The sequence below is a fragment of the Panulirus ornatus genome, chromosome 38 (assembly GCF_036320965.1).
Source record: "Panulirus ornatus isolate Po-2019 chromosome 38, ASM3632096v1, whole genome shotgun sequence".
NCBI lineage: Eukaryota > Metazoa > Arthropoda > Malacostraca > Decapoda > Palinuridae > Panulirus > Panulirus ornatus.
Window position 1 is genome coordinate 2,385,472 of NC_092261.1, and position 11,351 is coordinate 2,396,822.

The 11,351-nt window shown below is 37.5% G+C and overlaps 1 protein-coding gene across 4 annotated transcripts in view; it reads left to right on the forward strand.

The window, feature by feature from the left end:
- LOC139760789 (43 kDa receptor-associated protein of the synapse) overlaps positions 1 to 7,245 on the forward strand; it is a 200,733-nt gene extending 193,488 nt beyond the window's left edge. For 3 of the 4 annotated variants that reach the window (XM_071684387.1, XM_071684389.1, XM_071684388.1), the window contains 4 exons: positions 580 to 678; positions 1,943 to 2,134; positions 2,564 to 2,766; positions 4,899 to 7,245. In XM_071684387.1, the coding sequence (XP_071540488.1) occupies positions 580 to 678; positions 1,943 to 2,134; positions 2,564 to 2,766; positions 4,899 to 5,091 (687 nt within the window). In that variant the 3' untranslated portion in view covers positions 5,092 to 7,245. The other variant, XM_071684390.1, reaches the window with a different exon arrangement.
- The last annotated feature ends 4,106 nt before the right edge of the window (positions 7,246 to 11,351 follow it).

An 11,351-nucleotide genomic window follows, 5' to 3' on the forward strand; every position in this document is an offset into this window, starting at 1 on the left:
AACAGGCTAATGTGGCTTATTATGCTTGCCTGACTGGTACCAGCTAATTTTATTATATTCTAATCAAGAACCCATCATTCATACATCTAAGGGCATCATTAGTTCTAAATCATGTTGAACCCTATTGCATTAGTTGCTTTTTGACGAATGAAGGATCCAGAAAATATGGCAAGATTATATATTCCGTAATTCAATGCCATATATAGAAGTGGTTGAATTTATCTGTGCAACAGGATCGTTCTGAATATCTCAATCCAAAACTCATGCTGAAGTACAATAGCAGTGAAGCAAATTCCTGAGTTCAGGAAACTGCATGCGTTGGCAATACATCGCTTTTTATTTTCAACAATAGCTAGGGACCTTTACCTGCATGTATAGGAATTACGACAATCTTTGTCTGCTCAAAACTTTACCTTTGAGAATGAAGAATGATTACAGATATGGCTGTAGCATTCATATTTCTTTGATTGCTGCCTGTCAGCAGGTCGTTTCAGCTTTCAACTCTTGCCGAAGTTCTCTATGTCTGCCAAACTTATACACTACATCAATTTTACTTATGCCCTTAACGTCCTTATACAGGATGCCCTCAAAATGGCTCTCACTGCTGGGGACCGGCCGACTCACGCCCGCTGTCTAGCCATTTTGGCTGACATCCACCGGCAGTGCCTGGATGTCCAGGTAAGATGTCAGTGAACAGGTGTGCTCTTAAGATCAGGTTCTCTCAAGGTGAAGTCTAGTCATTTACTTTTTCGTTAGTAATAGTGACTAAATCCTTAGATTCTGGAAGCTCAAATTAGTGAATATATATATATATATATATTTTTTTTTTTTTTGCTTTGTCGCTGTCTCCCGCGTTTGCGAGGTAGCGCAAGGAAACAGACGAAAGAAATGGCCCAACCCACCCCCATACACATGTATATACATTCACGTCCACACACGCAAATATACATACCTACACAGCTTTCCATGGTTTACCCCAGACGCTTCACATGCCCTGATTCAATCCACTGACAGCACGTCAACCCCGGTATACCACATCGCTCCAATTCACTCTATTCCTTGCCCTCCTTTCACCCTCCTGCATGTTCAGGCCCCGATCACACAAAATCATTTTCACTCCATCTTTCCACCTCCAATTTGGTCTCCCTCTTCTCCTTGTTCCCTCCACCTCCGACACATATATCCTCTTGGTCAATCTTTCCTCACTCATCCTCTCCATGTGCCCAAACCACTTCAAAACACCCTCTTCTGCTCTCTCAACCACGCTCTTTTTATTTCCACACATCTCTCTTACCCGTACGTTACTCACTCGATCAAACCACCTCACACCACACATTGTCCTCAAACATCTCATTTCCAGCACATCCATCCTCCTGCGCACAACTCTATCCATAGCCCACGCCTCGCAACCATACAACATTGTTGGAACCACTATTCCTTCAAACATACCCATTTTTGCTTTCCGAGATAATGTTCTCGACTTCCACACATTCTTCAAGGCCCCCAGGATTTTCGCCCCCTCCCCCACCCTATGATCCACTTCCGCTTCCATGGTTCCATCCGCTGCCAGATCCACTCCCAGATATCTAAAACACTTCACTTCTTTCATATATCCCTGATAACAGTCAGCGAGTGATGCACAGTTTCAGAATATCTCAGATATTGTTTATTCCATATTACAGTGATAAAAAAAAAATGCCATTAATGTTATCCTACCAAAACTATTCCTAATCTTTATCGTAAACTCATTCATCACGAAATAACTTCGGAAGCTACAGCCAATTGACCTTAACGTTTACTTTCAGCATAAAATTGATAAACGTTTAATAAACATAAGCATTACCTTAACATCTACTTTCTTACAGTTATTAAGACCTATGAAATTACCGTTTTATTAGTAGCTGACATAACATTTGTAAGTTGAGTTTGGACTATATTCCAGCGGGCATACAAACGCTATGAAGCAAGTATGCAGTTAATGATACACCTTGAGGACCGTTATGGACAGCTAATTGCCCTCAATGGCATGGCCAAAACACTAGGCCTCATGCGTCGACAGTCCAAGATTTGTGACTGCCGACCTCTTGAAATCAATAATAAAGTCATTGACTTAGCCTCCTCACTTGGTTGCAAGGTAAGCCTACCTTTTGTACTTCTCGAAAAAATGTATAATTTGCCATACATTCAGGATCACCACTATCATTGTTTATAATGGATCTGCATTTTTCAACACATTTTCAGAACTTGCACATTTGGCTTATTTGTTAATTTTGAAACACTTTTGTTTTGTTTTTTACTCATGTCACAGTTGCTCTTCACTCCTTTTTCAGTACCCCCAAGTTTTCCCTCTTATGCACTGCTATATCCTCTAACTGCCAGATGAAAGCCATTTCTACTTATACAGTAGTGTCTGTTTGCAGTCTTTTTCTCTCTTGATGTTATAAAAAGCATTTTCTCCTTGATACTGCTTGTACACTCAGTCTGTGTATACACTCAGAGTAGGTAATTATCATGTTCTATTTTTTCTACAATCTACATACTCATGATTTTCTTTCTTTTCTAGTTGATAATGAGGTCAGCACATTTGCGTCTGGCTGAGCTGTACCGGATTCTCAATGATGAGGAGAACAATTCACTGCAGGAACGACTGGCATCATGTCTGACAGAGGAAATGGAATTGGTTTGTGGTGTCTGTGGAGAGCGTTATGGAGACCAGGGTGGCAACTCCCTTGATGCCCTCCCATGCTCTCATATCTTCCATGCCAAGTATGTCACCTCAACAAGTGTCCTCATTCACATATATCAACAAAAATTTCAAGAAATTTCAACATAAAGAAAACCCATAAAAATATGAAAACCTACATTTCCTTCAAAATGCACAGCTTCCTCAGTTGCCTCACAAATTTAACATGAAAGAACCTTTTCATTAGATTAGCTTTCCTTTTAACATTCCTTCTGACTTCACTTGCTACTATAACCTTTCCAAATTTTTAAATGTTTTTCCTCTTTATTTCATCATTCACTGTGAACTTTCTATTTACATCACACATCCCTACTTCAATTACACAACATGCAGAATTTCCTCAACACAATCATAGCCCTGGCATACCTCCACAATTCCAATATCAACCCCATCTTGTTTTATCCCTTTCTGCCTACCATCAACCTTTCCACATCCAGGCCCCACAAAACTTTCCATGGTTTACCCCAGACGCTTCACATGCCCTGGTTCAATCCACTGACAGCATGTTGACCCTAGTATAGCACACCGTTCCAATTCACTCTATTCCTTGCATGCCTTTCACCCTCCTGTATATTCAGGCCCCGATCGCTCAAAATCTTTTTCACTCCATCCTTCCCCCTCCAATTTGGTATCCCACTTCTCCTTATTCCCTCCACCTCTGACATGTATATTCTCTTTGTCAATCTTTCCTAACTCTCTCTTTCTCTCTCTAAGATCCCCTTTTTTTCACATCCAGTGTAGCTACTAGACATATTCTATTTTAACCTCTCTCACACTCCTGCTCTTCTAGTTCATCCCTCCTCACCTGAAGCCTCACCTGACATCCTTCACCTTCTTTCTATTACTTAGAGACATTCAGTATATCTGCTTTTATATTTCCATACCACTTTCATAGTCCATTAAAAAGTACCCAATCTTCTTTTATCTCACTTCACTTAGACCTATGCATCTACTAATTGTATTTATTCTTTGAATTATTCTCTTACATCCCTAAATTCAAAATACTATCTACTTTTTCTCTTACCTTATTTGATACCCTCTTATTACCCATATTATTTTCATAACATTAGCTTCAACATTCCCATTACAACTGTAAGCATGCAAAATCCTCCTACATTAATGCCCTCATCCACAGATCATTACAAACCTTTCTTTCATACTGTACCAAAAGCTGACTAATGTATTTAAATGTGGATAATGTAACATTTCTTTATGAGTTCTTTTCAGTTCAGTTAATATTATAAGGCAGTATTTAGTTAACCAACTGTTCTTCACACATTTTGAATGTTTGGGATTGGTAACATCATAACTAATGTTACCATGCTATAGAACCTAAAACAACTTAGGTATATTCCTTTAAATTTTATTCACCCAGATAACCAGTTAGATACTGGTTTCCAGCAACTGATCTTAACTTGTTTCATATTGTAGCACCATTTAGAATTTATAGAATTGCACAATTTGTGATTATGATTTGGTCAGCTATTCATACATTACATGTAAGGTAAAAGCTATGAAAATATGAAGAGATAATTAAATACTGATTGAATTTCCTAGATTTTGGTAATATTTTTTACACAATGCACCCTACATGAAGACTTGCATGTGTAAGTTTATAAATCTTGGTGTACTTACTTAAAATTCTGCTTAGAAAATCCATGACTTTCAAGGAAATTGCTTTACTTTGAACTATCCATGCACCTACTAATTCAGAAATTCCTAGCAAGTATGCAGAATTTAAGGAATTAAAAAGATTTTCATTGAGACAGCCATGATAATGGGTAGGAAAATAATAAACGAATAAGAGCTATGATTCCAGTCATGTAAACACCTTGTGAAGTTATTATTTGTGTCATATCTCCATATATCTGAAATATATTTTTCTAAGTTCTGCTTCATCTTGCATTGTTATTAGGTGGGTTTCTGTTATTATTCTTGGTTGGTCTCTTCACCATGATTTTTGTCTTTATTATTTGAAAGTGTACTTTGTTAAACTACGCCTCCTCATTCTTTATCATCATAACATACATTTTCTGTTCTGTTGCTTAGAAATACCTTATAGATGTCATTCCTTAAATTTCAGCGTAAACCATCCCTTTGAATCAATGGTCTTTCTTAAGTTTTTAGAAGTTATGTTTTTCTGTTTTACTTGCAGATGTGTTAGAGATCTGATGACTTCTGGAGACCGGAAAAAGAAGAAACGCATCTGCCCTGACTGTCGGAAATCGCTCAACTCCCGCTTGATGCTCATTTGCTATGATGAGCTAAAAGCAGCCTATAACGATGGTCGAGCTCCTACCTTCCCACGTTATCACCCTTCTCCTTCTTCTGATGATCAGCCTCTCTGATACTCAGCAATCAACTCCCCACCTTCGCTTATGGATGACATCTGTTTTTGGCTCTTCTGTTGCACATAAGCCTATTGAGGGTGGCTGGAAGTAGTTACATCTACAACAGCCTTTTTAAACACCATTGATACTGCAAATTTTACAGGAGATAAACAAATATACCTGAAGTTATAATTCTAAATCAGCAGTGACCTAGAGATAAGTCTGCTAAGATAGCTAACGTTGAGAATAATTCAGCTGCCTGCCATATTTTAAACAGTCAGTGAACGTGACATCAGATCCCTTCAAGGAGGCTAACATCTGCTATACATGTGGCTAACTTATGGTGTACTTATATCAGTCATAATACATCATACATTCTATCGCTAATGGCATTCTCTTTTGAGATTTAAGTCTGCTGTGTTTGAATTGGCTAATATTCAGTACAAGATCAGCATCATTACAATGGTGGCAAACTTTGGCATTGTGAGCACCAACCAGTAAGAAATCAGATAACACACATTATCCATATGACTGAAAATTATTGTTGCATATTCTTAAGGTAACAACGTGTATAAGTAACTAACTGGCTTTCCTCTTTGCTGTTCTTGAAAAAACTTTCTTTACATTCAGTGAATAAATAAAAAGTTCCAACCTACATACAAACAATGAGTGATATAAAGTGAAAAGAATGTTAGTTGGAGAGCAGTTTTGTTGTGTATTGTTTGTGTAAATTAATATTTGCAGTTGGCAATATAAGTGCTAAAAGCAATGACAATCACAAATGACTTCTCAGTTGTATAATACATAGTGCATAAGATGGGCTAAGGAAAAAATGAAGTTTGTGTGACCATATACTGTGCTACGTACATAGCTTGAGCCTGCATTGATTGATAATGCAAAGATCAAGCTTTAACACTGTGGCTGGCTCCCACTAAAGTGTAATGGAATATGAAGTGTCGTCTTAACATAGGTTCGATGAAATACCAGTAACTGTGAAGTTATATTTATGAATACACAGATTTTTGTTCTCTTACTTTGGTTAGAAAATACCAAACTTATGAGGGGTTAATATGACTATTATCCTTATGGTATCTGGCAAACATCATTAGTGTGAATTTGGCATATCCCATCTGGTTTTTGATATAACAAAAAAATCAGATTGGACTTAGATATGAAATTCAGTTATAAGTATTTCTCTTTCTCCATATCATGTACTATAGTTCACAACGTGGACTAAATCATTTTCAGGAGTGCAGTTCATGAAATATACCTCTTCAGATGAAGGGAATTCTGTTGTTTCTAACCCACTATATGTTTTAATTTTCCACTTTTATCAGTGGTAATGCTTTGCAAAGGTAGTTATATTATATAAAACTTGTTTTGTTATTACTTTTAAGGGAACACACACACACACACACACACACACACACACACACATACATTCACAATATTTGTCTAACACACTGAAAACAACAATTTGTTCCTAAGAATAGAAAGTACTTTTTTACATTGTCAGTTAATGGACAAAGAAGTTGCAGATGGGATGTATTTTGATGATAACCAAAATACAAACATTTCAGCAACATTGCTTCTGAAACAGGAAATACCTTACACCTTTCAAAATAATAGCTCAATCAGCATATATCACACTCAAGTTTGTCTGAACATTTTTGATATGGGACACATTTATGTAAATGAGAAGTGGAAGACCCAACACATCCATTACTGGTCACCACAATTTATATGTCATCATTTCTTTCTAAAATGCATTGGCAAGGACACCCAGTTAAAGCAATGAATCTGTGTACTTACTATTCTATTTTCTTATTCAGCATAGATAGAATAATTAAGATCTCTTCACAACTATCACAGTGACACTGGGAGTTCCTGCATTATCAGTATAGAATGATAGAAATATATTTTGATAAATAGCTCTTGTATGCACACCTATCAGTCACACACTGGGTTCTTGGTTGGCAAGGTCTATCGACAAAGAGACTTGAAAAAAAAATTATACACACTATGCATGTACTAAAGACATACAAATGCATCCACATTACTGATGTGTTGCAGAAAACATGCAAAGTGTACTTCACTATGCAGACAGGAAGGATATGCACTGGTGCATTGCATAATGCAGTAAAAGAAAATGTGTCATTATGTATACATAGGATGGATATGATTATATATATATATATATATATATATATATATATATATATATATATATATATATATATATTATTTATATATATATATATATATATTATATATATATATATATATATATATATATATATATATATATATATATATATATATATATAATAAAGTCAACATACTGCATTACAACACCACAACAAATGCATCCATACACTTCAAGCATCACTGAAATCCTCAAATGCAATTCTGAGCACGCAGTAAGGATACCCTTCAGTGCACCCACACTATGCAAGAACTCTGAATAACTAATGTTCGCACTGTGAATACTCATCAGCTGAGCAGTTCACCAAAGTGTATAAATGCATAATTATACTGGAATACATAACTTTTAGTAAGTATGGCACCTTGCCATCATGATTCCTCAAGAACCCTAACGATGTGTGGTTTCTGAAAGGAATTTTCTAGTGTCTATACAGTAAAGAGATCAGTGTGTTGCATGTAAAAAAATCTCATGAGAAAATAATATATTTCATGCAGCAAAATGATAGCCTCAGTGTCTTGCTGTACTTTGATGAGCCGTGGCATGTTTCAGAATGTTCTACATCGAATCCAAAGTGCCAATGGGACTCTATTCCTGTACAGGAGGTTGTGGCAGCTACAATATTCTTTTAGACAACCCAGAAACAGTGCATTATGGATATATTTTCTAAGCTCTGTTATGTACCATAAATGAAAAGGATTCAGTATGCAAGCTCCATTTCAGCTAAGCTACTGATGAGTGGGTGATCCCCTAAGATTGGAAGCAAAGAAGATTAGAGAGCTTTTATGTTGTACAGAGAAAAGTATAATATTTTACCAAGTTTTATAAGTATATATGGTTGCTATGAAGCCTTGGTGATCATCCCAAAGTGCTCAAGATGCTGTGTTCAGCACTTTTGTAACAGTAGCTGATTAACATTAAAATACCTCATGGTATGTATATTCCTTATCTAGTACTGATTTGTGATCATAATATATCAAAAATACTTTGTATGCACTATCTATGTATCAGCAATACTAAAGCATTGAAATTACTGGTAAAGAGGTTATATACTATCTTTTGATCCCTCTTGTTAACATTTGATTTACTTAATATTAGCTCCAGTTATGTAGTTTACAGTCAGGCTTTGTTATTCCCAGCCTCCAGATGCACTCGGCAGAATCTCCTTTGCCAACAGCTAATCATTGGTTCTGTAGACACTTTGTAATGTCTTTAGTCAAATATAATTTGTTTTTCTAATATGCCACAAACGGCACTAGGTGTATATTACTGTTTCCTCATGGAAGTGCAGTTAAACTGAGGCCTCCATAACATGGTTTAACTGTATGATAGTAGCTTCTAATATATAGATGTTTTCTGTTTTATTCTGTAAGCATCCTGTGCATTACTGCAGCTCTTAAGGTAAACCTGCTATAGCCAAGCCTGAACTGCTCACAAGCTCTCCACTCACACTTGGCTACTAAGGGAAGAGAAAGTTTGGACTCAAAGGATAAAGTGGTGGCAGATGGTAAATCATTGGTAAATGGTGAAATAGTAGTAAAGACACAGTATAATAATATGGGGTAGTTCATTAGTGACAGTGTGTGGTGTAGTGGTCATGGCTGGTGAAGAATGGGACCATGTGATGGAATATTGGTATGAGATATTGGAGGAGTGGCATTGGATGATACTTTTAGCATGCTTCCCTCATGATCCTTCCTGTGATGTTCTGATGATGAGTTCAGTGCACTGCTAACTCTTGGGTCTCTTTCACAATATAAATAATAGTTTTTCTATTTCCAACACATTTCCATAAAAGCCCTAATATTCATTTTATCTGGAATCACTACAGCCTAGAAGTCATCCATTTCTTTTCAACACTTCTGTTTACTGCATTATGAACTTTTAATGTATATCTACAATGCTTTTCACTACTAATAGAAGATTAATCCTTTACAACTTATTGCACTGGATGGATTGTCTTACAGCAGTCAAGTTTAGTTATATCCTGTACTCAAGGAGTTGAATTTTCATATTGTAAGGGAGTTTAGTGGCTTTGAGAAAGGGGCAAAGAAATTATAATGACTAACTGTGACATAACAGTGGTGGGTGTTGGAGCTATGGTGTAATAAAGCAATAGTAGTTGTTTTAAGGCTGTAGAATGATGAAGCAACAGTGATTGTGTATTGCAGAAACAGTAGTAGTTGATGGAGCCATGATAATGGGTAGAATAGAGGAAGTGGATGATGGAGCACTTTTAAAGGGTAATGGAGCACTGATGGATCAGAGATGAAGCTGTGATAAGGGGTGGTGATGTAGTGTTAAGTGATGGTGAAGCAGTTGTGGTAAATGATGGAGTAGTGGGTATAGAACACTTGTCACAGGTAATACACAGTAAATAAAAGGAAGTAGGCACTGGAACAGTGGAAGTGGGTGGTGGAGAAATGACTGGTTGTGAAGTAATGGTTGTAGTAACTACCCATGGCAATAATGGATGGTAGTACAGTAACACTGGAAACTGAACAAATTTAGTACTTGTTGTGCTAGTGGATGGTGCAGCAGAGGTATTGGAAGATAAAGTAATGTTAATGGATGGTGGAACAGTGGTGATGGGTGATGAAACATCAGCAGCAGTGGACAGTTGAGTGGTAGCAGTGGATGGTGGATAAAGAACAGTGGGAGTGGATGATAAAGCAGTAGTGGTTATCCATGGAACAGTTGCAATTGATGATGAAGCAGCAATAGTGGAAGATAAAGCATTGACTTTGTATGGTAGAACAGTAGGAGGACATGGTGAAGTAAGTCGTGGATGGTGAAACAGCAGTAGTGGGAAAAAGAATGTAGGCAGTATTTGTGGAGGCTATTGCAGTGGTAACAGGTAGTGAAACAACTAATGGGTGTGTGTGTGTTAAGATTGGTAATGAGCAGTAATACATGGTGAGGAGGAAATGATTTGAGAAGTAGTGGTATTGAGTGGCTGACCAATGCCTATGGGTGGAATGACTGTGGAGTGGTAGTGGGTTACAGAATAAGCAAAATGTGATGAAACCATGACAGCAGGTGACAGAACATTTGCAGTAGATGATAAAGTAGGAGCAGCTAGTGACAGGACAGTAATAGTGCTGTGGTAATGAGACAAGGATAATGGCAGACAATAACAGTAGTATATAGAACAGTGATGATGGATGTGATAGTAGAGGTAGGTCACAAGGAAATAATGGTCGGTCACAAATGGTAAATTAGGAATAATTGATGACAGAAACGAGGTAATGTGCTGTGAAGAGACAGTGGATCATATGGCAATGGTAGTAAAAAGAGGAAGTGGGCAGTAATGCAGTTTTAGAGGGTGATGATGAAGTGGTTTCAGAGCACTGGTAAGCAACAGTAGTAGGTAGTTCAGTGGTACTGAGTAGGAGGGATGGAGTATTAGCAGCAAGTGGCAGACTAGTAGTGGGTGTTGGAGAGAGTTGAAGCAATGTTAGTGGTTTATGTTGCAATAGCAGCAGTGGAAATACCAAGAAAACAGAGGTAGTACAAGAAACAGCAGCACAAATGGTGGAATAATGGTTTGAAAGACAGAGCAGTTGCTATAAATGGAACAGAGGGAGTAAGTGGAAGAGCAGCATTGGAGTTGGACCACAGTAGCAAGTGGTGAATCAGTGGTAGAAAGCTGAATCGCAGAGATAGTAGAAAAGTGGAGCAACAGCAATGGTCTGGGGAGCAGAGCTAGTAGGTGGTGAAGCAGTGCCACTGGTCTGTGTTGTAAAAGCAGATGGCATAACAGTAGTTCTAAATATTGAGGCAATGGCAGCAGGTGGTGAAGGATGGTAAAAGGCAGTTGAGGCCATAGTATTGGGCTATGTTGCAACAACAGGTGATGGTAGAATTCTGTTGAAATAACATGTAGTACAGCAGAAGTAATTAGCTCTGTTGCAGTAATGGGTGATGGAGCAATGGTAGTAGGTTGTATTGCAAAAAGAGGCAATGATATGGTGGTAATGGGTAGTGTTACACTAACCAGTGATAAATGGTGGTAGTGACGAGTGGGACAAAGATAAGGTGGGGCAAAGCAGTGGTAGTAGGAACAGATAGTGAT